The sequence below is a fragment of the Lissotriton helveticus genome, chromosome 3_1 (genome assembly GCF_964261635.1).
Source record: "Lissotriton helveticus chromosome 3_1, aLisHel1.1, whole genome shotgun sequence".
Taxonomy (NCBI): Eukaryota; Metazoa; Chordata; class Amphibia; order Caudata; family Salamandridae; genus Lissotriton; species Lissotriton helveticus.
The window spans coordinates 1,534,115,279-1,534,142,697 of record NC_136061.1 but is presented as its reverse complement, the minus strand read 5'-3'; the positions used below and the strand labels follow the sequence as shown (position 1 = coordinate 1,534,142,697).

The 27,419-nt window shown below is 47.4% G+C and overlaps 1 protein-coding gene and 1 non-coding gene across 8 annotated transcripts in view; both read right to left on the bottom strand.

The window, feature by feature from the left end:
- Nucleotides 1–823: 823 nt before the first annotated feature.
- The window catches only part of HYOU1 (hypoxia up-regulated 1), a 231,065-nt gene continuing 204,469 nt past the window's right edge, over nucleotides 824–27,419 (bottom strand). For all 7 annotated transcript variants that reach the window (XR_013608815.1, XR_013608816.1, XR_013608817.1 and 4 more), the window contains exon 25: nucleotides 824–5,259. Coding sequence is in view for 4 of the 7 variants with exons in the window: in XM_078682202.1 (XP_078538328.1) it covers nucleotides 5,201–5,259 (59 nt within the window). In the remaining 3 variants the exon portion in view is untranslated. The remainder of the gene's footprint in view (nucleotides 5,260–27,419) is intronic.
- On the bottom strand, nucleotides 25,901–25,972 carry TRNAA-UGC (transfer RNA alanine (anticodon UGC)). Its single transcript has one exon. It is a non-coding gene; the product is annotated as a tRNA-Ala (tRNA).

Here is a 27,419-nt window from a genome sequence, read left to right as displayed (position 1 = left end):
ATCAGTGCAAAGAGGCCTGCAGCATCAACTTATGTATTGCACTTTCTTCCACTACAAACTGGTTTGGCTGCGAGTAACTAAGAATAAGTTACTAAGAGCAACAAGCTTTCTCCGTAGATAAACTGCCAACTCTCCAGACTTTGCATTATTTTATTTATTTATAAAGTTTTATATAGCGCGATGATCTGAAGAGCTCCATGGCTCAAACGCTGTTGGATTTCATGTTCCTCATCAGGTTTGTAAAGACACTTTGGTCAGTTTCCACCTCTGCTTTTTTCAGTGTTGGGTAATAAGAGTGCTCATTGCAGAAACATCCCATGTATTATACTATCAATAGCAGGGCCTTACTGGTAGGTTCATGGGACGGTGTCTCTGCAATGCTGGAACCTCAGACTGTAGTTGCCCGAATGTACAGTACAGATCTGATCCAAAACGGGCACAGTGAACAAGAACATGGTTTAGGCTGGAGTAGCCCTAGGTATTAAAGACTTTGGGTTGTCAAGGAATCCAACGGATTTGGCTGCTCCTAAAATGCCATCTCAAGACTGGCCTATTCTCAGGTTCCCAAAGCCATTTCTTGTCTTGAGGGAAACAAAATCACCTTTGGGAGAAAGAATAGGGGTGATGATGAAGGGGCATGAGTCAATGGAATGTTCCCATGGAAAACAGACTACTTTGTCCATAAAATCCTGGGATTCCCTATGGACACAAAGCCTAAAATGATCCTAGCCAGACAGGAGGTACTGAATTAATAACAAGAATGAGACTGCACAAACCCACTACACCTGCAAATCTAGGATTCCATAGCATGCAGAGACAAGTGTAGAAAACACAGATTTTATTGAATCAGTGACAGTTTAAACTCAGTCACATACAGTAAACCTTGTTCCCTCCTTAACCCCAAACCCCTTCAAAAATAATTATCAGAGACTGACCGCATCTTGCAGATAAGCCAGGGTCAAGGGGGCAAGAATAAAAGAGTGTTTCACAGTCACAGATGTGCATAAACACAAAAAGCCTCCCCCAGACTGTGTGATAGTTGAGTTTTACATTCAAGTGAGGCATTTTCACATTTCATTGTTGTTCTTTTAAGAAGTATGCCTCTGGATCCTCAATCTCAAGAAAACTAAAATATTGCCATAATCCAAGGTCAAAAGTACAGAGTGGCAAATGAAGGAATCCTGACCGTGCTTGAATGAGGTGTGATGGAAGAAGAGCATCAATATGGGTGAGGAAAGCAGCGTGAGGAGCCATGGAGTCTGGCAGAGCCAAGTGTTGGGGCAGTAGAAGCCCACAATTCTAGCTTAAAGTCTCAGCACAGGGTGAGTGGACATGTCAAACAGCATAGAAATGTTGTGGCTGTCAGTGTTGTTCTGACTACAAAGCCATCTAATTAGATGTCTGATATGCATTAGCCAAGCTGCTCTATCATAGTTTAAGGGAATCACTAATACTAGGCACACGTAAAAAGTACATTAAAAGAAAGGAATGCCAAGCATCAGACAAGCCAAACTATGAAAAAGCAGAGCATCTAAATTATTATACATTTCTGAATCACACAAAACTTCATACAGATATTACAAAAGGAATGGATTTAGGAGTTTCTGGACAGCATAGGCACTTTCCTGAAAGAGAAGAAAAAAGAAAACCAAAGAGGGTGCTGTATTCAAACAAACAGGGTAAAAATCTGGAACACTAAAGAGCGACAACACTACTGCCAATCACACTGAAAAGGTCAGGAACCGAAATGTATTACATTAATTACGTTCTACACAGCCCAATATGTCAACGCCTCTGTTTTTTCTGTGCATCACAGGGCGATTCAAATGCAGCACGTTACTGAGACACAAAACGTTTTTAACCAACCATCAGTCGGTCAAGAAACACCCCTTTCTTCCCACCCCCAACCAGGAAAGTCATCCACATATGCTGGAGCCATCAAGCAAAAACAATTGGAATAAACCAAAACACAGCCAATCAAACATCACTCAAAACATAGTAACCAAACAAATCACAACAAACTAGAACTTAACAAACCAAGACCATTACAACCACACAATAGACATCAGACAAGACCATCCTAAGTAAGAGTTGCCGAGCACACTGTAAGCAAAAATTCATCAGAAACAAGCTTTCTTAACCAACAGGTCTGAAATCATCCAAACCAAACAAAGGCCACTAGGAAAAGTCCATGACGACCAATCAACAAACCTTGACCAGTGCAACCAAAAAGAAAGAGCAGACAATCCAAGCAAGCAGGAAGCATCAGGCAAAGGCCAAACTACAGTTGCATAGCCACTGTTCATTCAAAATGCATTCAGAAGAATGCAATTCCAATCAACATTATCATCATTAGGCTTACCCAAGATCAACTTGACAAACTCGCATTAAACTAATGTAATTCCACACAAAAGCAAATAAGTTAAGACGAACCCCAACTAAGTAACCAAGAGCGATTTGGCCAAAGAAATTTCAATTGGCTAATGTTTCCCATGCCAGTAGTCAACGAGTAAAGACAATAACCACGTATCATTTTCAATAGGCAAAACACAATTCGATCCACCAAGGAGGCACTTAAAACCATCTCAACTAAGAACATCTATCCCATACATGGTTATAAGAGTAAAACTTTTCAACCAACAAGGAGTTACTAAAATATCCAGAGGTCCAAAAAGCATCCTACCTAAGGGGAATCTTGGACAAAAGGGATTCAAATCTATCAAGCTCATACCAATCAAACCATCAAGGTAGGACACCTAAAATAATATAACCAGTTGAAAACTATCCCAAACATCCAAAGGGCATCAAGTAAATACCATTGAACAAAGTCACTAAGCTGTAAACCTTCTATGGGCCATAAAGCGAAGATCGTATCAGTCACCAAACAGCCACCAGACAGACCATGAAAGCCACCTACACTCAGGCTACTTACACAGCAATGAAAAATCAATGCGTTCAAAAGAAAAATCTCAGCCAACCAAATATCCTCTCAACCAACATAAAAGACAAGCAATTCAAATCAGATGCACAAAATCTACTCTAACAGCCTGCTTGACAGACAACCCTAATATCCATATAAAAAAAGCAAAACATTGCATCCATCAGCACTGAATTCAGGCAATGCACATAAACACGAATCAATTGGCAAAGCACAAATATTAATCAGTTGGATTTCCAAACTCATTATTTTAGGGATAATGGGGTACATTTTTGGCCATGTTTGCATGATCAACAGGCAAAAGAGAAAGTCTGACTGACTTTATGCATCAACAATGCTGCTGCTTTGGATCACAAGATCTGGCAACATCCTTCAAATCCCTACACAACTAAGGCTGTGCTAACAGAAGATGCAGAGGTTGTCTATCTATTGGGCATGTGGTAAGATGCAGGCAACTCTGTCACATGGAAAGAGACAACAAGCACACAAAAACTAGGTTATAAACAAAAAGAACACAAATAATGACTTCTAATAGTACACAAAGACACCCAAGAGATTAAGCAGACTACTTGCCAATTCATATAGGATTAGGACAGAGCTGACATTCACCCATCCATCCTTCATTCTTTCTTCCTTCCTTCCGTTCTCCCTCCACCCCTTCTCCAGAACCAAAACATGTATTCATCTCATGTGACTGACTAATCAAGAAGGGGAAGGGTGTAGGATTTGGGAAGGGAAAACACAGAACGCTCATTGAACAGAACATTAACCGAAAGTGAAGAAGGGAAAGGAAAAGTAAGAGGAGCTTTGAGGGTGCCAAGCTAATATAAAAGGGTCTACTTCAGTCAGACAAATCCCCAAAATAAAAAACACAAGCCTGAAAAACAGGCTTATGTATCTCCATTTTGGGGAAATTCCTATTATGAGGAAAATCCAATTTCATGAAAATAATCATATTTTAGTGGAGAAAATATAGTAAGCTCCAGTTGGAATCCTAGATTCAGTATAATTATATATAAAAAAACAGGCTAACATACAAACTTCATACAATTCCTAAAATGAATGGGATTGGAAGAAAAATGTATTAAAAAAAGGGGTGTAGGGTTTAAGAAAGACGAAGAACAGGAGTCATAGTAGTCTTTTTTCTAGGTTAACTGTGACCCAGAAATGGACGAATAGAAAACTGAAAAGAAAAGAGTAGAAGAAGACAGCTGCAGAAGACAGAGGAAAAAAGACGACAAGGTAAATACAGAAAAGATTAGTCGGGCAAGAAAACACAGTACATATACAAAAGGCAAGTGGGGTATAGGTGTTTCGGTGATAGGAGAGGAGGATCAAACATCTTCGCATGGATGTAGAGGTTAGGGAATGTCAGCAAAAAAAGATGAGTAAGGGGTATTACTGTGGGGTGGATGGGGCAACTACCTTCCTGAAAACAAAAAATAAAAAATGGGTGGAGTAGAGGAAGGGAATGAACATGTAAGGAGAGGAGGAAGAAGGGGGAATGGAAGCAGCAAGTTCTTGCCTCCATTCAAAGGCACACCCCAGGTCAATTCCGCAGGTAATATTCCACAATTGACAGCGTCACCATATACCAGCAATAAATTCAATTCACATCCCTATTCACAAGCTGCTTATTTAGAATGTGATCACCGAACATTAGCAAGTTCCTCATCTATTTTCCTTTTCCTAAGGTTCAACCGATTTCCATCTCCCAGAGCCTTCTTCATCTTCTTCCCTCATGTCATGTCATCCCATCCCACTCAAGCAACTCCCTACTTCCACAGGCATGTCAAGCAATTCCCTCCTTCCACAGGCATGTGGTAGAATTCCTACCCAAGGGAGAAATATTCCCCATCGTCTTCCACAGGGATAACATAGCAATATGAGTTGGTAAGAACAAACCTTTTTTTTTTTTTTTGCAAGCGGGTTTTGTTTTAGACCAAGGGGGGGCAGACAGTCCACCACACTCTGGTGAGCAGGAAGCTTCAGACAGAACACAACAAGGTATTTCCTGGGCAATGTTTTTTTGAGAGTCTTTAAACAAACACAAAAAAAATAACATACAACCGTTGGATTGGCATATCCCCAGAAATAACAGAAATGTACATCTCTATTGCAGAGAGCTGCAGTCTGGGTTTTGCCCCATCGCACGAAACCGGCAGAGTCCATTACAAAAAAGTAATGTTAATAAATAGATTTGTGGACGGTCTCGAGGGCCAGGCCATTAGAAGCATTCCAGGGCAGTCTCAGGTGGATTGGTTATAACTCAGTCTTCTTGGTCTCCTCTGAACTTGGGCGAGTCTTCTCCTGTGCAGTTCCTTGAAGCCAAAGAAACAAAAAGGATTAAAATCTAGAGTTAAGGAATCTCCTCTCAATCCCAAAATGTATGCGGTAGGAGCCATTTATTTGCCACTTCCACACACAATTCAAATATAACAATTTACTTACCTTCTGCAACTGTCTTTTCAGTGGATACTTCATCTAACCGCAGATTCCTCACCTTGTGAATATTCACCAGGCATCAGACTGAATAAGGATACTTTAAAAGAGTACTATCGTGACCCGGTATGTGGAGCCGGCAGCTCCAAGCAGACATTGTTCTCCTCTGAAAGTGATAAGCTGAGCAGCATATAAGAGTCACCGATGAGAGCTATTGTCTGTTGCTGTCTTGGCTATCAGTGCCCTCAGACGTAGAGCTCTTTGCCAGATTGGTATGACCAGTGTGTGTGTATATCTCTAGACTTGGGACATTTTTAGATGAAAAAGAGTGCAGTTCAACAGAACAGGGAGGTGGGTAATGAATCTACAATTTGAGAATCCACTAGAAAGAGTGTTAGTAAAGTTACATAAATTCGGATGTATAGTTCCAACTGCAGACTCATCTTGTCAACAGATGCAATAGCAGTATCACCCAAGACGGTGGGCATGAACTGGTTCAGACCCAAAAGTTCTGCAGGACTGAGACAGCAAAATACCACTATCCCCCCGCCCCCCCTCTCCCCCGAAACACCCAACTGTTGATGCAATAGGAGTTCATAAACATGAGTACAGACACACACGTAACCATCTGACAAATATCTTGGAGAGGCAGTACAAGTATTAACGTAGTGGTAGGAGTTTTGGCTCTGGTGGAGTAAGCCAAAAGCCTTCTGGGGGCAGTTACTTTGCCAGTGTGCAGCAAATTTTTGGGCCGTTTTTGCACTGCCTTACCCTTCTTCGATCCCAACAAAGAGCTCATCATACACTTGATGTTTCTTGGTATGATTGATATATAAAAGCTTAGTGCCCTCTTAGGGTCCATATGATGGAGTCTCTCTTCCTCCTTAGAGGGATGATGGGGAGCAAATAATGACGGAAGGGTGATCGCCTGCCCAACATGAAAAGAAGTGACCAGTTTCGAGAGAAAAGAAGCTCAGGTCCTCAACACCAACTTTTCAGGGTAGAAAGTAGGATAAGGCGGGTTTACCTAAAGAGCCTGCATCTCTCTCTCCCGTCTAGCCAATGTTATGGCGATGAGAAAGATGGTCTCCCGTGTCAGATGTCTCAATGGACAACTGTGCAGCAGCTTAAAGGGGTGCACATCAAAAAAGTGAGGACTAAGTGTAAGTTACATCGAGGCATCACAAAGGGTTTTGGTGGAAACAAATGTATCAAACATTAAAAAATCTCATGCGAACAAGAGATTTAAATTACAATGGCTGATGTGGCTACTGCAAAAACACAGAAAGACATGTTAAATAGCCCTTACAGCGCTCAAGAAGAAAACAACAAAAAACTTCAGACACCTTTGCTTGAAATTGGTCAACTTGCGGGATGCAGAACCAATCCACAAAAGTAATCAAACAACTAGAATACACTGATTTTAGGGAATGACGCCTCACTGCCAAGATGACATCAATGGGGGTAGGTTGAAGGAGGTCAACTGCAGACACTCAATCACAAAAAGGAGATGCAAATTGTGGACACTTTGGTGCAGTATTCTGCCCTAATGCTGAAACAGAAGATCCTCCTGAAGTAGCAGCTTGATCCAAGGACAGATGCTCTTGTGCAGGCATTAAGGCTAACACCCTCTCCTGGCCCAATTTGGTGCCACTTGGACTGAACTTGGTCGTCCTGCTCTTCAGAACTCTGGGCAGAGGCGGTAAGGCATACAGGAGTACCAATATCCATTCTAGAAGGAAGGTGTCTCAGAGAGAGAAGCTTTGGAAACTCCAATAAGCAAAACTGCTGAAATTGTGTCATTATGGCAGTGGCAAAGAGATTGAGCAAAAGGCACTCCATTTTTGGAAGATGCCCTGTTCCACCTTCGGTGGATAATTGCCATTTGTGACCCGCTAAGTGCCTGTAGCCAAGTAGGTTGGCCTGAGCATTTAAAGATCAGGTGACTGACCATAATCGAAATTCATGGATAGTCCAACTACTTCAGGAGGCACCAATCCTCCTGACACAGGGCCCAAGAACACACCTTTTCCTGTTTGTTACAGTACCACATGGCGGTGGAGTTGTCCAAGATCACCTGTACTAGCCTTTTGATGGTGGCCAGTAAGCCCTTCAACACACAGTAAATTCTCCACAACTTCAGCAGATTTGACGTGGAGTCAGGCTGCTTCACCTCGGTCCTCAGATATTCCTCTCCCATATGGCCTCCCCAGGAATAATCCATCAGTCACTACTGTCAATTCTGGGTGGGGTAAGGTGAGCGGTTAGTGACTGAACTAATCATGGTGTAGCAGCTACCACAATAAATCTTTTTCAGTCTCTTAAAATCTGGACAGAATCCCCCTCCACAGACTCACCTGATGCTCTGCCCACTGTTGAGTTTCCACTGCAGAGCCTGCATACCGAATATGTTTGGCCAGTAGGATGCTGGTGGCCAACAACCTCACGAGCTCCAGAGACCTCTACACTGAGATCCAGGACTGAGACAAACATCAGTATCATAGCTTGAATGTACTAGACTCTTCACTCCCTGGGGAAGGCTCAAACTGCACTATATCCAGGGTGCTTTCAATAAACTGGAGTGTTTACTGGGGAGTCAGGTGTGACTTTGGCACGTTGATAGTAAACGCCAATGATGTTGGGAGGTTCATAGTTTGAAGGTGATTAACGACCTCCTAGGGCGAACCCACCTTTGCAGCGAAAGGTTGAGGTAGGGGGAAGACTGCTAATCAGACCTCTGAAGGTGTGCTGTGATCACAACCATCGTGAATACCTAGGAGTAATGGTGAGGCTAAAAGGGAACACCATGAACCGAAGTGCTTATGGCCCACTGAACTACACGGAGCACTTGTGGGCCTGAAGATCAGGTATATGAAAATAAGTGCCCTGCATGTCTAGGGCCACTATAAGTCTCTGGGGCAGACCGGAATTAAGCAAGCATTAGCCTCTTGAATTTTCCCTCCGTATGAAGGCAATGAGAGAGCATATATCTAGGATAGGATAGATTCCGTCCTTTGTTGACACAAGGAAGTAGCTGGAGAAACACCCACATCCTACTTTTGAAGTAAGAAGGAGTCGTTTCTGTCCTGTAACTCCAGTTCTGTAGTAGGGGTATCTCTGTTATAGTCATAATCTAGTGAATAGTCCCGCCCATGTGCGAGGACCCCGGCAATCAAAAATAATCTCTTGTCAGAAAATTGCAGAACTGCAAAGACACTTAAGAGAGAATTTAAAGACAAATAATGCAGCCTATATCCACAGGCTACACTGTCCAGTACTTCAACTAGAAATTCCACCAAAAATCCACAAACAGCTAAGCCTGTCCAGATTTCCCTTGCTTTAACAGCAAAAACCCCTCTGGAATGATAGAGAGGAAGGCATGGACAGACAACCCCCATAGGCTGCCATTATGTGGCTTAAATAGGGTACTGTGCCTTTAAGAGACCTTTCCAGAACTTCTCCCAGTATCCCAGAATGCATAGCAGGTCCCTCTCACTTTCAGTTCTTTTTGAAGGCGTAACACGCCAGACCTGTCGCATTCCTTAAACGAACATCTCTCTCTCTCTCCGCCGGGGAGGCGGGAGGGCGCTTATGACTATAACAGAGATACCCCTACTACAGAACTGGAGTTACAGGACAGAAACTACTCCTTCTGTAGTAGGGGATCTCTGTGTATAGTCAATCTAGTGAATAGAATGGCAAGCCCATCCCCACACCAAAGCGGCGGTGGAGGAAAGAGAATTAACACCACTATTGTGCGAACAGATTTCGCAGCGAAGCCTGCCCAACCTGAGCGTCTGCCCTGGCATCAGTGTCCAGGCAGTAATGCTTAGCAAAGGTATGGACCGACTTCCAAGTGGCCGCCTTGCAGATTTCTGCAATCGGAACATTACGGAGCAATGCTGTCGTGGCAGCTTTGCCCCTGGTGGAATGAGCCTTAGGCTTACCTCCTAAGGTCTTATTAGCTTTTTGGTAACATAACTGTATGCAGGACACAATCCACCTAGAGATAGACTGCTTAGAGGTCGCAAGACCCGTCCTGACTGATCCATAATTGATAAACAATTGGTCCGACCTACGAATATCTTTGGTCTTATCCAGATAAAATTTCAACACCCTCCTAACATCCAGGGAATGTAACGACCTTTCCGCTGGAGATGAAGGATTCTGAAAAAACGTAGGAAAAGTTATAGTCTGGTTGACATGAAAATCAGAAATAACCTTGGGAAGAAATTTAGGGTGAGTACGCATAACAACCTTAGCAGCATGAAATACAGTATAAGGTTCTTGGCAACACAGCGCCTGAATTTCACTCACCCTGCGGGCCGATGTAATGGCCACGAGGAACGCCGCCTTCCAGGACAGGTGCTGCAACGAAGCCTTTTGAATAGGTTCAAAAGGCTCCTTCATCAACCTGGACAGCACCACATTCAATTCCCATGAAGGCGAAGGAAGCCTGACAGGAGGGAACACTTTCTTCAAGCCTTCCAACCACAGGGATCTGGAAGAAGGAAGTCTGCGAAGGGCATTTCCTGTAGGCAGTCAAAGCAGCAAGATGAACCTTAATAGAATGGACATTAAGGCCAGACTGCGCCAACTGTAGAAGATAAGGAAGGATGACATCTTCCTTACAAGTCGTCGGATCATAGTTCTTAGACTTGCACCAGATACAAAATCTCTTCCACTTGTACGCATAGGAAGTCCTAGTGGAAGGTCTCTTAGACTCCTTCAGTATGTCCATACAATCTGCAGGGAGATTCAAATGACCATATTGCACTATCTCAGGAGCCATGCTGCCAAACTCAAAGACGAGAGGTTTGGTGTGTAACATCTGTCCCCCGAACTTCGTGAGAAGGTCCGGCCTGCACGGCAGCCATATGTGAGGAAGGAGAGACCGGTGAAGCAGTGAACCACCACTGTCTGGGCCATTCCGGGGCAATCAGTATCATCCGTGCCCTGGACTGGGACAGCTTGATGAGAACCGTCGGAATCAGGGGAATGGGTGGAAAAGTGTACAGAAAGCTGTTCGACCAGTTGATCCATAACGCATTCCCCAGCGTCTCCGGCTGGTAGTACCTGGAGGCGAAGCCTCGGCATTTGCTGTTTTCGGCGGTGGCGAAAAGATCTACGTCTGGAGTCCCCCACCTTGCGAAGACTTCTCCTAGTACTTCGTCGTTTATGACCATTCGTGGTTTTCCTGAATCAGTCTGCTCAGTGAGTCTGCCTGAACATTCTGCACACCTGGCAGATGGGTAGCCGTTATCGTCAGTCCTCGAGCCAGAAGCCAGCGCCAGATCGCCTGCGCCTCCTGCAACAGGGTGCGTGACCTCGAGCCTCCCTGCTTGTTGAGGTAATACATAGTGGTCGTATTGTCCGTTTGTACAAGTAGAGTTGGTCTGGAAGGATGGGTGAAAGGCCTTCAGTGCCAAGTGAACAGCTCTGAGTTCCAGGAAATTGATGTGGTACGTGGACTCCGTCGGGGACCACGACCCTTGAATCTGTAGGTCTCCGGAATGTGCTCCCCAGCCCTGGAGAGAAGCATCCGTCACGATAACCTGAGTGGGAATGTCCTTGTGGAAGGGAACCCCTCTGAGGAGATTCTCCGCTGAACACCACCACTTCAGAGACTGAAGAGCATGCAGAGATAGACGTATCTTGTCGTCCCACGATCCTCTCCTCTGATCCCACTGATCCTCCAAGCACTCTTGCAACGGTCTCATGTGCAGCCGTGCATGGGGCGTTAGGAAGATACATGAGGCCATCGATCCTAGTAGAGACGACACCGTTCTCACTGTCGTGAATGGATTGGTCATAAGAGCCCGAGCCTTCCGAAGCAGTGATAATCGTCACTCCTCCGAAGGAGACACGCTTGCTGACAGCGTATCGATGGAGGCTCCCAAGTACTGAATGCACTGTACTGGAGTCAGAACCGGCTTGGACATGTTGAACCTTGATCAACCAGGTACGGGTAGACAAACACCTTGTTCCTCCGTAGGTGTGCGGCTACCACCGCCATGCACTTTGAGAATGTTCTCGGCGCGGATTTCAGTCCGAATGGCAGTACTGTGTATTGATAGTGATTGGCGCCGACTTGAAACCGCAGGAACTTCCTGTGTTTGTGTGCAATGGGCACATGGAAGTAAGCATCCTGGAGGTCTATGGCACACAGCCAGTCTCCCCGTTGCAGCTGAGGATAGATCTGATGCAACGACAGCATGCAAAACTTTTCTCTGCGAATCCACTTGTTTGCTTGTCGCAAATCCAGAATGGGCCTGAACTCGTTCTTGTACTTTTTTCGAACCAGAAAGAACCGGGAGTACAGACCTCTGCCTCTTTGAGACAGAGGTACGACTTCTATCGCCCTTTTCCTTAACAGGATATCGGCCTCCGCCTGGAGCTCGCGCAGTTGATACTGCGAGCTGACCGGAGGAATTGATGGAGGCGGGCTGGTGAACCGAAGACTGTATCCATTGCAAACAATATTCAGCACCCACTTGTCCTGAGTAATTTTTCTCCACTCTGCCAGAAAAGATTGAATGCTTCCCACCACCGGAGCGGGTAACAGTTGCAGGGGAAGTAAGTGCTCAGGGCCTAGACCCGGCCTGGCCCTTAGTCGCTGGGGCCGACTGATGGCCGCCTCTGCCTCTCTGGCGCTTCTGGAATGGTCTTCTGAACTGCTGCTGTTGTTGCTGCTGTTGTCCAGAAGACTGGCCACGCCCTCTGCCTTGACCACCGAATCGACGTTGGAACGGACGGTACGACTTCTTGGTCTCCTTGGGCTTCTCCAAACCCACCGCTGTAAGCGTTTCGGCCTCCGCCTTCATGCGGGCCATTTCATCATCAGCGTGCTTCCCGAACAGGGTTTCGCCAGAGAATGGAAGATTGGCAACCCTTTGCTGAGCGTCCGGTTTCAGAGACGTAAGGCGGAGCCATGCATGTCGTCGCTGGTTAATTCCGTGGCAGAAACCATGCGCCGCCAGCAGAGAAGAGTCGGCCGCATCCCTTCGTTCAGCACCTCTTGGAAGTCTTCCCGCTTGTCCCGCGGTAGGAGTTCCACAAACTGTTGGAGGGATTCCCAGAGGGCTCCGTCATATCGACCCAACAAGGCAGTGGCACTAGCTGCCTTCATTGAGGTCGCTGAGGTCCCACAAACTCTTCTCCCAGACGAATCCAACCACCTAGATTCCTTATCTGGTGGAACTGTGGAGGAAGGTGTGGTGGCATGCTGTTTGCGCGCCGCCGTCACAATCACTGAATCTGGAGGGGGCTCCATCCTTAGAAAGGCTGGGTCCGAGTCCGGAGCCCGGTACTTCTTCTGCAGTCTGGAAGGTGCCGCCTTAGTCACCGCTGGGGTGAGGAAAAGATCCATGGCCGGTTCTTCCAGACCCGGCACCAGTGGCAGTAACGGTCGAGACAAATGCTTCTGGTGGAGCGTCTCGAAAATGACAGATGTCTTGGGAGTGGGCACCGTCAAAGTAATGCCCAATTTCGCCGCACCACGTAACAGTACGTCCTGGAAGGACACCAGATCATCGATCGGTGACACCCTCGTGTCTGGCGAATCCGACAAGGTCGGGGAGTAGTCCCTGGTCCCAGACGACCGGGTCCGGGAACGAGACCTGTGTCTCCTGTGGCGCCGTCTAGACCGTGTGGAAGACCTGTGACGCGAACGTTCCCTTCTCCTGGAGCGGGAGCGCGACCTCCCAGCACGTGGGCGCTCCACCGGTTTCCGTGGAGGCGTCTTCCGTGGCCTATCCTGGGGCTTCGGAGTAGGCGTACCCTTAGGAGGTGTCGGAAGCAGAGGCAGCGACACCGACCTCGGTGGCCTATGAGGTGGGACCGGCGGCGGAGGTTGCCCCGCAGGGGGCAGCGGAGGAAGGGAAGGTAGCGGCGGATTAGCCGGAGGAGCCTCCTTCGGTAGAGGTGGAGGAGTCGCAGGCCTTGGCGGTGTATATACCACCGAGTACACCGAGCCCGGTGACTTCTTCGGGGGAGGGGCCTGTGATCCAGACCCTCCAGAGTGTGAGCGACGCCTCCGACGTCCTTCACCAGATCCAGCGTGACTTTTGGCGCCAGAATCCCTCCTGCGCCGCTCAGGGGAGGTTGAGATCCTCATGGACGCTGATCTCTTCCTGCTCAATGTCGAGCGCCGTTTTTCAGGCGTGGAACGGCGATCCCTCGACTCCGGCGTCAAACGCCGTCTCCTCGACGTCGAGTGCTTCTTCCTCGACGACGAGCGTCGCCCCCTCGACGACGAGCGGTCAGACCTCGACAGCGAGCGTCGACTCTTCCTCCTCGATGACCGTTTCCTCACAGTCCTCGACGCCGAGGATCCCCCCGACGGCGAACTGCTCGACGGCGACCGGCGGTGTCGCTTCGACGGCGAGCGCCGGTGCCTTCGTCGACGGCGATGCCTTGACTTTGACGACGTCGACGACGCCGTCGGCGGTGATCTCGACAGCGGCCTAGCCAGGCCTCTCGACGTCGATCTTCCACGCTGTCTCGACCCGGAGCCCCGGGGAGAAGGGGAACACACCGTCGTCATCCCTCTCGACGTCGTCGATGCTATCGACGTCGACGGAGACCGGGACCTTTTGCTGGTCTTCCTGCCTCTGGGGAGCCCCCCAGAGGCCTCAGCAAGGGCAGAGGGAGCCTTCCCAGCCTGCCCAGACCCGCCTGCAGTCGCCTCTCTTCTAGGCCTTGGAGCCTAATTCTCAGCCTTTCCCTCAGGGTCCTTGTAGAAAAGGTCTGGCAGATGTCACAATCTTCAGGGACATGCTCTTCAGGGAGGCAAAGAATGCAGACGTTGTGTGGATCAGTCTTGGCCTTCTTCCTTCCACATGCTGGGCACTTGTCGAATAAAGCAGGCATTTTAGATCCCTAAAAGCCTGAACAAACACACAGAAGTGAAAAGGAATTACCAAGAAACAACTGAGAACACTTTTAAATCCAAAAAGTGAACAAAAACTCCAATAAACCCTTGAAAAGGGGGAGCTCAATGCACCAGGGTCCTGTAAGCAGGAGCCGGAAAAAAAACTGAAAGTGAGAGGGACCTGCTATGCATTCTGGGATACTGGGAGAAGTTCTGGAAAGTTCTCTTAAAGGCACAGTACCCTATTTAAGCCACATAATGGCAGCCTATGGGGCTTGTCTGTCCATGCCTTCCTCTCTATCATTCCAGAGGGGTTTTTGCTGTTAAAGCAAGGGAAATCTGGACAGGCTTAGCTGTTTGTGGATTTTTGGTGGAATTTCTAGTTGACGTACTGGACAGTGTAGCCTGTGGATATAGGCTGCATTATTTGTCTTTAAATTCTCTCTTAAGTGTCTTTGCAGTTCTGCAATTTTCTGACAACTTAAGAGATTATTTTTGATTGCCGGGGTCCTCGCACATGGGCGGGACTATTCACTAGATTATGACTATACACAGAGATCCCCTACTACAGAACCCTCTATGGTCTACCACCCTTGAAGGAAATATCGGATCCTGCCTCTGACAAGGTGGCTGTGAGCCGGCAAGAACACACTAAAGTGGTTTTGCAGTTGCTACACGGGCGCAGGACTGAGCTGAACATTGATTCTGTTGTCCTGAGCACAGTCTCGGAGAACCATGACCCGCAGAGTGATCCTTCATCTTTCTTTTGGGGATCACACTGTTCTACCTTTCATTTTTATACTGGTATGGTGTGGCGCCATTCTGTGTTGTTAACCAAGACCTGCAGGGCTGTTGTAGAAGTCTGGATATGATGAAACGGAAAGCCATGGAGAGGGTAAAATTGATGGTGGAAATGTCTTTTGGGAGCTGAACGGTCCAAGTAACATGCCATAGCTCCGCTCTCCTTGGACCACTCCAAGGCAGAGTTCACTTTCTCACCAAAAAGACCAGAGCAAGCAAAAAGCATGGCCATTAAGGATGCATGGCCATCCCCGGAGCGTCTGTAGACCTCTTCCAATTGTGGCGCCAAAGGACCACATAAGTACCCACTGCTTGCCCTAGCAGTTAGTTGTGTCAAATCCAGCATGAATGGCAAATTTGCACCTCCGCATCATCTTGAATAGCCTGGGTAAGGGATGTCTGAAGGAAGTCTGGAACAGCGGGTAAAACTTGTATCACTGTATTACTATGAGAAGAACAGTCAAAAGACAGATGGCATTCGCTGACCTTAGGGTTAAGAACGTGGGTGAGAAATCTATTTCCCAACATAATTAGCCTGGGTAAGTCTTTTGTCACGTTTTCTTTTATGTATGAAGGTGAACGCTTGTGAAAGAAGTTCCTTGCAGCACATGTTAATTTGACAAAAGTAATTTGGGTTCATTTATGTCATAATAATGTAAGTGATCAGCTACACGACACAGACTATCAAGCTAAGGTTTTGTTTTTTTAACATTGAGGTGAAAACGTTTTTGACCTGTGACCATGTAGGAGTAGACCCTAGCACCTTAGTTTTCCATTTTGCGCTGAATATGCAACTTAACCTAGAAACAGCTGACAAAAACCATGAAGTATTGCTGTGATGGGTCAGCAATCACCCGCCACACAGATTAATACAAACTATTGAGAATTTTTTTTAAATACGGGCAACCAGAATAAATCACATCTTGGCAAATAAGTACGTTTGAGCATCTATAATGGGGAACAATTAAGTTTAATGAATTTTCTTCCATTTCATTTTGGATATGTCCTTTTACTTAAGGAAGTTTTACCAACAATAATGTGGAGTGAACAGTAATTTTGAAAACTCATAACGTTATGTTATGTTTTTTTTTAAGCGCGACAGCTGCCCCAGCAACGGGGCGTCCCGGCGCTGAGAACCATAGCACAACCTACTGGGGTGAGGGAGGGGAGAAGGGACCTACCAACATGAAAAGAGGTGGGTTTTAATGACTTTGCGGAAAGTGAGTAGGTTGTCGATACAACGGATGTGGAGGGGTAGGGAGTTCCATAGTTTTGCCGCCCGGAGTCTGAAGGAGCGACCTCCGATGCGGCTGAACTTTGTGCGGGGGACCACTGCTAAATGTTGACCTATCGAGCGCAAATTGCGCTGGGGGGTGTAGGGAGTAAGCAGTGATTGAAGGAGTTCAGGGCCCTCCATATTCAAGATTTTAAAAGCAGTCGTGAGGGCCTTAAATTGTATGCGAGCTACCACCGGAAGCCAGTGTAGTCTCTGGATGGTGCTTCTAGCGGAGCACCTTCTGGGGAGGTCTACAATTGCTCTGGCCGCAGAGTTCTGTATTCGCTGGAACCTAGTAGTTTCGGATTTGTTAGCGCCTAATAGTAGAACGCTCGCATAGTCCAGACGGGACAGGATGGTGGCTTGGACAACGAGCTGCCGTGTTTTGGGGTCAAAGAAGCCTAGAATGGGGTGCAGGCTTCTCAGTAACCCAATGCATGTCGCCGCTACCTTTTTGGTGTGGGTTTGGTAATTAAGTGCGGAATCCAGCCATACTCCTAAGTTTTTGACAAGGGCTTTGGGAGGGGGGGGTAGGTCCTAACAGAGGGGGCCACCAGTGGTCACTCCAGTGGTTGGGGTTCTTGCCTAGCAGTAGTACCTCGGTTTTTCCTGCATTCAGCTGTAGGCAATTTTGAGTCATCCAGGTGGCAACGGCGGCCAGCCCGTCCCTAAATGTTGTGGCCGCGGTAGAGGGCATTTCCGTTAGGGTGATGACTAGCTGTGTGTCATCGGAATACGACACCAGCGTGAGGTCCCATACTTTGGCCAGTGCCGCCAGGGGCTGCATGTATAAATTAAAGAGGGACGGACTGAGGGCAGAGCCCTGTGGTACTCCTTGGTTAATCTCATGAGAGTGGGAGATGAAAGGGGGGGCGGACACACGAAAGGATCTGCTCGAGAGGAATGATCGAAACCATTCTAGTGCTCTGTCCCTGATCCAGATACCCTCCAAGCGGCTCAATAGGATCTCGTGGGACACCGTGTCAAAGGCCGCGCTGAGATCCAGTAATATCAGCGCAGCACTCTGACCGGCGTCCAAGATCATCCTAAGATGTTCGGTAGTGGAGAGGAGGGCGGACTCCGTACTGTGGCCAGGCCTGAACCCGTGTTGGGAAGGGTCCAAGATGTTATTTTCGGCCATATGGGCAGTGAGTACGGTAGTCGCATGGGCTTCTGCCAGTTTGGACACCCAGGGCAGCAGTGAGACGGGCCTGTAATTCTCCGGCTTTGTGGGGTCCAGAGTGGGTTTTTTAATGATGGAGGTAATCCAGGCCTGTTTCCAACGAGTGGGTACTATGGCAGAAGAGAAAGAAAGATTAAGGAGCATGGCCAGAGAGGGAAGAAAAAATTCCAGGTAGTCCAGAAACTGGGCTGGTCTCATGGGGTCAGAGGGGGCGCCGGATTTCACCTTTCTGCAGAGTTTAGCTAGCTCCTCATGGGAGATGGGCGCAGAAAAGTGAGGCCGGGGCCTTTGGCAGGGATCTAGAGAGGATTGGCAGGAACAGAGGAGTTCTGTGGGAAGGTGTTATAGATCTTTCTCACCTTTTCTGTAAAGAAGGTGGCGAGGTCCTCACACTGCTGAGTGGAGGAAATGCCTGTGGCAGGATTGCCGCCGTTTTGTAATTTTTGGACCAATTTGAAAATAGTTTTTGTGGGGTTGGGGCTGGAATCAATTTCTTTGGCGTAGAAGGACGCACGGGCAGATCGTATAGCTTTATGGTATCGCTTGAGTGTGATCAAGTAGGATGCTTTGTCGGTGTCCCTATACTCCTTCCTCCAGTTGCGCTCCATTCTTTTTTTTTTTTTTTTTTTAAATAATTTTTATTTGGAAACCTCAGACATATCGCTTCAGACAATACAGATGTGGGCCTACAACCCTTCAGGCCGGCCGGGATAGATCAAAACCATCACATAGCAAAATATCACAATTCCGCATCTCCCGGTCTAAAGCCACAATAAAGCAATAAATTCGAAATAGCCCAGAAGCGCGTTCAATCAGTATCAGGATAGAATAGGTTCCATTTTATGATAGGGAAGAAGGATCTGAGCATACGATTAGACAGAATACAGTTAATGCCATTCGCGGATTGGGACAGTCGCTGTCAATACTAACAGGAAATCAAAACGTGGTACTCAGAAGACGTCAGCGTACAATCACTACACGGCAGCTCGATATCCATTCACGTGGTAAAGAAACATTGTAAAAGGAATGTAACATAGCTAGGAAAATCCCAGTCCCAGAGAAGAACAAGGCCAGATCCCCCCATGCAAATAGAAGTGAGAAAAAGAAGAAGAAAAGAGCGAAAATCGAGAAAGAATAAGGGCCATAGAACAAAGGAAAAAGAAAACAGACCCCATCCCCCAACCCCCACCCCGCATACCAGCAGAAGGCTACGGCCAACCCCCCCCTTATAGGCATGCCTGTCGTCCCACCCAGGAAACCCCAGTTAGGAAAAGAAAGAAGGAGGAGGACCCCCGTACCCGGCCCCAGTCACCCCCCCCCCCCCGCATCCCAGAAGAGAATGGAGGCTCCTCGAAAAAGGAGATAACTATCATCATATGTCCATCACATACCCCCACCACCATAATAATAAGCAAAGTCTTGCGTCATCACCAGAGTCAACAGGCCAAGAGAACAATCATACAGTATTCACCCCTGGCCAGTCCGAGTAAAAAGAGGCAAACAATCTAGTCCATCGAGTCCACAGGCAGGCGATTTCAGCGACCAAGACCTCGTCTCAGGAGCAACCCAGGAGTCCAGCGATGGCAGACGATTTACGACATAGTCCAATAGTGAAAGGGTGCGGCCATGTCCCTCGGGTACGAGCACATCTATGAGAGACCCAAAGTGAATGTCAGTAACGCAAATCCGGTTACCGGGCACATCTTCCTCGATTAGTAACCCTGTATGCCCAGGGAAGTCCGTAGTGACATACACCCGAGCCGCGACAAGCGTCTGATCTGCCACATTCTCGCCCGTGCCCCCAAGCCCAATATCGGGAGCAAGTGAAACAAACGAGTCGCGGAGGGGCAACAGCATATGACCCAGGGAGGAATGAAAATCCTGGAGAGCCAAGAGGACATCTCCCAGTGTGTACGCCTCGTCTGCAACTTCGTCGGCCACCATGTGTCTCACCCCCGGGGACTCCCCAGGCGAGTCAACAAACATTGTAGCAGGCATCCGGAGTATAGTAGCACCAGGCAGTCTATGTAGGGGTCGGGGTGAAGTTATCGAGACTCAACTAAAAATACAGCAGCACCAACCTCAACCCCGCAATACCAGGGTGACCCACAACTCGACATCAGTCTCTGCCGGTGGACTTTTCACCGAATGTCAGGTTACTCAGGGGATCCCACTGCAAAGATTAATGCGGGCAGTATGAGTAACGCCCGGACTCTTAGGCGAGGAGAAAAGCGGCCAGATGTGTGCAGCGAGGTGTCGAGCACTTGCGCCGCACTCCGTTATCGTCAGCCAGCGAAATTACTCGAGTCGCGATCTCCGGATTGTTCAGCTCGACCCCGGCCACGTCACAGCCCGAGGTCCCGGCTCACATCCCTCACAGGCCCGGATCTGAGCGACGGTATTTCTCAGCCATCCGAGGAGATAGCAAACTCGGAGTTGCACGTTCAGGCACCGCACCACCTTAGACGCGTGAGGGTATGGAAAGGACACAGGATCAGCTGCAGGATGTTAGGGAGGGAGAGGGCGAACAGCGGAGCCGGGAGTCTACGCTGCCATTTTGGATTTCGTCTTGGCTCCTCCTCCTCGCTCCATTCTTTTACATTCTTTCTTAAGAATTTTTAGGTTGTTATCATACCATGGGTTCGAGGGGGTGTTCCGTCCTCTCGTCCATTTCGCTGGAATAATGGTATCCAGACCTTTGGTGATCCATTCCTGAAAGGAGGCATATAGCGTGTTGATGTCATTCGTGCTTTCAAAATTAGGTTCTCCTAAACTGGCAGGCAGGTTTATGTTTTGGAGCTTGTGCCAGGGCCGTCTAAGGCAGGCGGTGGACGTTGTCTTGTTAGGTTGAGTAGTTGCCGGAATCACGAAGGATACAAGGAAGTGGTCCGTCCATCCCATAGGAGTAGGAGGGTCGGCTTTGGCTTCTAGGATGTTCGTGAAGACCGGGTCGAGTAAGTGACCAGCCGAGTGTGTAGAGGATTGTATGATAGGGGTCAGCTGCAAGGCTGTTAGGTCTGCTAAGAGATTGCTAATGGTCAGGTCTGAAACGGCGTCAAAGTGGAGGTTTAAATCCCCCAAGATCGTAAAGTTAGCGGAGCTAGTGATCAGGGCATGGGCTATTTCTAGGAGTTCCTCAATGAATTTCGAGGAGGGGCCCAGAGGTCTATAGATAAAGAGGCCTGAGAGGGAGAAATGAGGGCTCGTGGTGATTTTAAACCGTGCTCCTTCACAGCCCGTAATGCCTTCCTTTACGAAAGTACAGGTGTAAGATGTTTTATAAATGACGGCGATGCCGCCACCCCTTGATCCTCTATTGATGGAGGTCATAGAGAATCCATCTGGTAGAGTTAGGTTGGCGATGCTGGTTAGATCGTCCGTGAGCCAGGTTTCACATAAGAATAATATGTCCGGGTTCTCCTCTGTTAGTAGAGTATGTATCTCTGCATGGTGTTTAACCAGGGACCTGACGTTGAGCTGAGCGATTAAGAGCGATGAGAGGTTCTTACTGGTGGTTTTGTGACAGAGTAGTCTCGGCGCAGGTATGAATAGGCTACAGGAGTTACATTGGAGAGCAGTCTGTCCAATGCATCCCTCCAATTTGTCACATCCTTGGTTCGAGTTAAGAGCAAAAAGATGATTTCTGTCATAATAGTATTTCGTCCGCGTATTTTGGGCAGGGGGGGTGGCGAGAGGCGATGACTTGGCGATGACGGGCGAAGACAGGCTTGCCTTAGGTGCGCCTTCGGCGTGCAGACGGCGCGCCCGCTGCGCCCGTCCGCTGCGCGTACAGTATAGACACATACTTTTATGAGAGAAGCAAGTAGGGAGGGGGCGTGGCCAATCGTCACGCCGGCAATGGCGCTGTGTTTGTTTGGGCATTCGTGAGGCCAAGTGAGTAATACTTTTAAAATCAGTAGGGAAACTCAAGTGACAACAACAATTTTAGACAATTTTAAAACAATTAGAGCCTATCTCCCGGCTTTCCGCCTCAGGAGTTGAGAAGGTTCAGACAGGCGGCGCTTGAATTCAGCGATTAACGTGAGGTACATACAATATATTTATTGTTTTTTGAAATACAAAGGAATATGAAATTTCTATGCGCTTATTCTTGAGAATTTGCCACAAATGGTCACTCTTAAGAATATTGTAATTTACAGACAAGGATTACAACTTTGGTCTTGGTTTTTGTCATTAGTATATGGTTACAATGTATATTCCAGGTATTGCTTTCAAACATTTTTCTCTTTATATGTTGTGTTATTATTTGTAAATGCTTTTTAATTTAAAAACAGTCTGTACTTTAACGCTCATTGTTTCACTCCTCATATTAGGGTTTACCTTGTTTTTGTTTTCATTCTTGTTATTGTTACTGTTGTGACACTTGGTTAGCTGTTACAATTGTACGAGTTACTTACCTTCGGTAACGATGTATCTGGTAGAGAAGTTTTCTAGCCGCAGATTAGTTAACTTAGAATATCCCCAGGCAAGAGACTGGATACGGATTTTTTTTGCAGCAGCACCTCTGCGCGCCGGGGGACGGGGCCACACGACTCCGCCCTGACGTCGTCCTTGTACGTGACGTCGGCAAGATCATATAAGTCCCTCCCGGCGTGCAGACATTAGTTTTCTTCGGAGAAGCTTTTCCGCAGCACAACATGACGCCACAAACGAAAAACTGTGAAAGTATCGTAACAGTGTGCGAGGAATGAAAATTCCGTGATTAAAGAAGGGGAGGGGTGGAAGACACCAACCTAAAGGCAGGCTATACACCACTTACACATGTAAGTGGAGGCTGTGAGAAAGAGCCCCGCAGGTCATGCGGAGGCCCCTTCCCGAGTGCAACTAGTGAAGAACATTACAACAGACCGAAATAGATTGATAATGCCATGTGGAACTGTGCCGTCCAGTAAGAACAGAACACAGAAAGAACAACAGTCCACTGTAGGAAAGAAAGAGAAGACTTGCCTTTACCCTCTAAGCAGATGACCACGAGGAGACCAGGACCCCTAGGCAGTAGAGCAGACTGAAGGGAAGGGAACAGGAGAGGAAAACGAACCTTTCCATGAATCAAAGGTACCATATAACAGAAAAGAAGTCCCTCAGCAGAGGTTACCTGTATATGAAAGCACCCAGCGGAGTGCAACAACCTGAACCCCCTGAAGATAAAACCCAATGACGACAGAAGAGGCCAGTGGAGAACACTACCAGAAAAGGCCCTCACATAACGGGGAGGCTGGGTGGGCGTTAAGGAATCTGCGGCTAGACAACGTCTCTACCAGATACATCGTTACCGAAGGTAAGTAACTCTTACATCTGATAGGGACATCTAACCGCAGATTCCTTAACTTAGAATAGATACCACAGCCATGCCCCAAAAGGGAGGTGGGTCTGAGACAGGACAACAGAAAGTGCCAGGCATGTGATCCGGCAACAGGGTGACGGATAAAGGGGAAAAAACTGCAGCAAAACGGTCCAACAGCAAACCCAGCAGCTCGAAGAGCAGAAGTCACAAGATAGAAGATATCCAACAACAACACAGAATGGTGCCACACCATACCAGTATAAAAATGACAGGTAGAACGGTATGATCCCCAAAAGAGAGGGGAAGGATCACTCTCCGCTAAATGGCGCACAAAAGTGCATTAACCCAAGCTTGGAATGAACTTGAAGAGATGCAACAAGCGCTTAACAGACTAGGTTATAAAAGGAAGCCAAAAGTGCCGGTGGCAAAAGCCCAAAGGCAAGCCAGAACCTGAGCAATTCATTGGAAATAGCCAGTAGGATTAGAAGAACGCCAAGCGCATACTCAACACCAAAAGGGTTAAGAGGGGCAATTGCATCAACTCCCAACCCGCTAAAGCAGGTAGAATATGCCACCGGCAAACGGCAACAGAGACCTTAAAGTGGCTTACACAGGAACAGAAGAGCACCCGAAGCAGCATGAAGCCAGAGGGAGGAACAACAACACAGACTCGCAGACAGTAATCAATGACCACTGCCATCAAAAGTACTGTCCCACAGACGTAGCTTTAACAAGAGTAGGCAAATCCGAAGGGAGAGGCCAAAAAACACCAAGCCAAGAATGGTGGAAAGAGTCTCAGAATCCGAGACAAACACTCCAAAAGACACGGACAGCGTCAAACACCAACAAGCATTTGCAATGCAATAGGTCTCGCAGCATTCAAGTTTGAGTTATTGGCATTGTATATGACAATGTGTTGCATGAATTTTTTTACAAACATTGTATTGGCGCATGAAGATGATTTGCAAGTGCCTATTTTGTTGTTTGTAAATAAATATGTAAACATTGTATATTTGTTTGGTTAAAGTTTAATGTTATGATGGTCATGTAAGGGCCTGGATAGGATTGTTATAGTGAACAAGAGCAATTATAGCACGTTATTGGCGAGAGAGAGAATGTATGCTGTCTCATAGTGAGATCACCAGACTGGAAGAGTGCGCATTTTTTATAAATACGTGTTTGTGCCTGAAAGGTAGTAAGAAATGTGCAGTGGCCTCAGTGCAAAATGGGGTGTCGAACATAGCTCTCTTCTCGTTTACCAGCAGGGGTGTACTAAACTCATTCACCTTTCTTGAATTAGGGCCTATGCACTATCACACGCCATTGCATGTATCACTAGCAAAATGCACTACCAGTTCGAAATCCTACAGCTGAGCAAACCTGTGAGCCGCGTCTTGAATTAAGAGGAACTTTGAAACTGCAGTGACATCCAGAGTTTGCTCTTCAATGCCGCCCAGCTCCAAACATTTCCTTTAAGTCCCTGGCGTTTCACAACCTGACAGCCTCAGGAAAGGCCAGACAAAAGCCCAGAGATAGGCAGCGCCACTAGGATGTGTGTGCTAATTACGTGCCAAGTGCAGGTCGGCAGCGCCAAATGAACATATTCTTCAGCAGATGGCAGGCTCCATCATGCTCTTTTAAGTGATCAACATTTAATGTGTTTTGAATGAAATATGTATACAATTAGAAGGGACGCGTTGGTTCTTTAGAAAGGGCGTTCCAGTTTAGTTATTCAGTAGTTCGTGTGTGCTGCATGCAGCGCCATATGCTGATAAACAAACAACAAAATAAATAATGGAATCTTCCTGACGGCCCTCAGCGCCTAGAGACCCTAACGGTGATGGTTCGCGCTAGCCCCAGGCATGAAGGAGCTGACCGGGAGCTCACCCCGCATCAAACTGACTGCCCCTGGGTCATGAGGTGAACCAGAGCGGGGGGAACGGAAGTGGTCGGATGGTTAAAATAGCTGTTGTGGAGATATCCCCAGAAGCCCGAGGGGAGACGGACCTTCACCCGGCGCCAGTGAAGGATTAAAGCCAACGTGCAACAGCTTAGCAACCACGGCTACGCACCTCACTGTGTGAAGAAGGTTCGCCAGGGCGAGACCTAAAAAGTGAAGAGTTACATACAGAGGTACATACAGATCAGAAGTGGACTGAGAGCCTGTCCATCTACACAGCGTTTGTTATGTAAACACTTGATAATGCTGAAAACCCGATAGATATTTTAATTTGTTGGGAAATTGGGTGAGTACATTTTAATTATAAAAATGGTATTCATGTATTCTGGGGTTCATTGCTATCTTATTAATTAATATAATGTTAAACTTCATCAGGTGTTAGTTACATTTTATGTTTTTGCTCTGTAATGTTGGCAAAGAGAATTGAGTTAGTGGAGGTTACCATAGTCTGCTATTCCCTGTCTTCTGAAACACAGTCAGACCCTAAGGGACACCAGGTGTTGGTCTTACTTAAAGTACAGGGGCTGGTCCTTGTGCAAAATGCCCAGTTCTCTCACCATGTGAAAGCTCTGTGATTTTAGCAATTGACTTATCACAGCATTGAGGGATAACTGTACGTGAAGAAATTTGCCGGGTGACTCCACCGATAGAACTAAACAAAATGCCCTGTGTTGCTTCAAATGATCGATTTCAGGTTTGTTAATTTTATTGGATCAGCTGAGTTGCAACACACTACAACTCCCAGAAATCAGTAGGGGTACTCATTAATAGCCATTGAGAGAGGTCTGCGTCCTCTGATAATCTTACCAATTAAGCTTGTGTATACCTGTAAACAAACATTGAACCGTATACCGGAGAGGAGTTCGGTATTTCAATTTCTGCCAGCTTCCACAGCCGCCCGTGGCCCTGCTGCTGAGCCCATGGTTGCTTCATGCTGAGCTCATGGTTGCTTCAGTCTGCTGGCAGGAGTATAAGGCGCATGCGCAGCACTCCTGTCTGGCAATGTGACGAGTGTAACACTATGGCTGAGCGAGGGGTGCTTGCTTCTCTCGTGCATGTGGAGAAGAAAACTGCAATGAAATCTATGAAACAACTTTGTAACAAAAAAATAATAATAATGCACTGGAGATGCCGGGGATTGAACCCGGGGCCTCATACATGCAAAGCATGCGCTCTACCACTGAGCTACATCCCCTAGCTGAAAAGCTATTGGCCACGTCTTCCCTTATTTCTTGCTGCAGAAAGCCCTGTGGTGACAGAATGTGCGTTGTCTGGCAATTTTCCTTCCTCTTAGGTGTTTTTAATCTACTTAGACAGAGCCGAATGTGTCAGTTTTTTAGCCCTTTCCCTCATCATTCTCCTCACAGGGCGGTATCGGAAGTGCTGTCTACACGGTATATCTGTACAATCCCCAAACCCCATTTCTCACCTCCACTGTAATATGCGGTGCCAATACTGAAACAAGCATTTACAATGCAACGGTTTCGCCTTCGCCAAAGTTATAGCTGTTGGCATTGTAAATGACAAATCCTCCCTCTGCCCGTGTTGTTCAAAGATCTCAAGGCCCAAAAGATCTGCCAGAAGGATATAAAGACCTCACTAAAAGATGGCAGGGAATGAATTCCAAAAGATGTTATTCAATTTTTTGGGGCGGGTTATGGTGTTTTCAAGAGGGGCTTCTGTCGTTCCTTTGAAGCTTCTGGAGGAAGGAAACTCGAGGTGACTGTGGACCATGGATTTTCAGTGGCCTCCCAGAATCAGACTTCGGGCAGACAGTCTGTGCCTTGATGTGGGCCGGTTTTGAAGCCTGTAACGTGCAGTAGGTTGGGCTGGGTCTGAAAGTCGAGGCCGGTCTTCCAGTTCAGGAAGCCGGCGGGGGTCTCCTGGTCAGCAGTACATTGTGAGCCCAGTTTCTGCAGCCTTTCCGCAGGGACGAAGTCTGAAGAGTGCAGGGAGCTGCTGAGAAGTGTCTGTGTTTGTTGTGAAAGTTGAGGCCGGTCTCCCTCTCTTCCTGACTGAGCGTGGAAAGTTTAGGAAGGGCAGGGGCGTCTCTGGGTCAGCAGTACCCGCTGAGGCCGGTGACCGGGTCCTACCTCGGGGGTTACTGTATCTGCGGCCTTCCCCGGTGCGGCCTAAGGCGGCTGAGACCAGCTGTCCGTCTGTCCGTCCAGGAAGAAGCCGAGGCCTGCTCTGAGCCGGCGCCTGGGAGTGTTGTGTGTCCAGGCTGCCTCTTGGGCACACAAAAACAAGCAACGAAGTGCATGGAAAGGAATACAAACACAAGGTCATTTTGGGATTTGGGGGGCGTGTTTTTCGTGCTCTCCCCTTCCCATTGGCTGGAAGGTAAAATTCCAGCCAATGGGAAGAGGAGAGGGCGGGACTTAAAAAAGACCCGGAAACGCCCCCGAATTGCGTTCTGACTTGGAAAGAATGATTGACAACGATGTCTTCCAATGGCTAGCCTCCATTTATGGAGCTAGCCAATGGAAGAAGGGGCGGGTTCAAGTCCCCCATACTGTAAACAAAAGTTTTCGCCCTGCGCGAACGCTGCTGCGCAGCGGATCACCAGGCGAAACCTAAAAAGGAACATGATGCCAGATGTTCTTATTTTAAAAGGAAAAGCAACATCCAGGGTTGCCTCT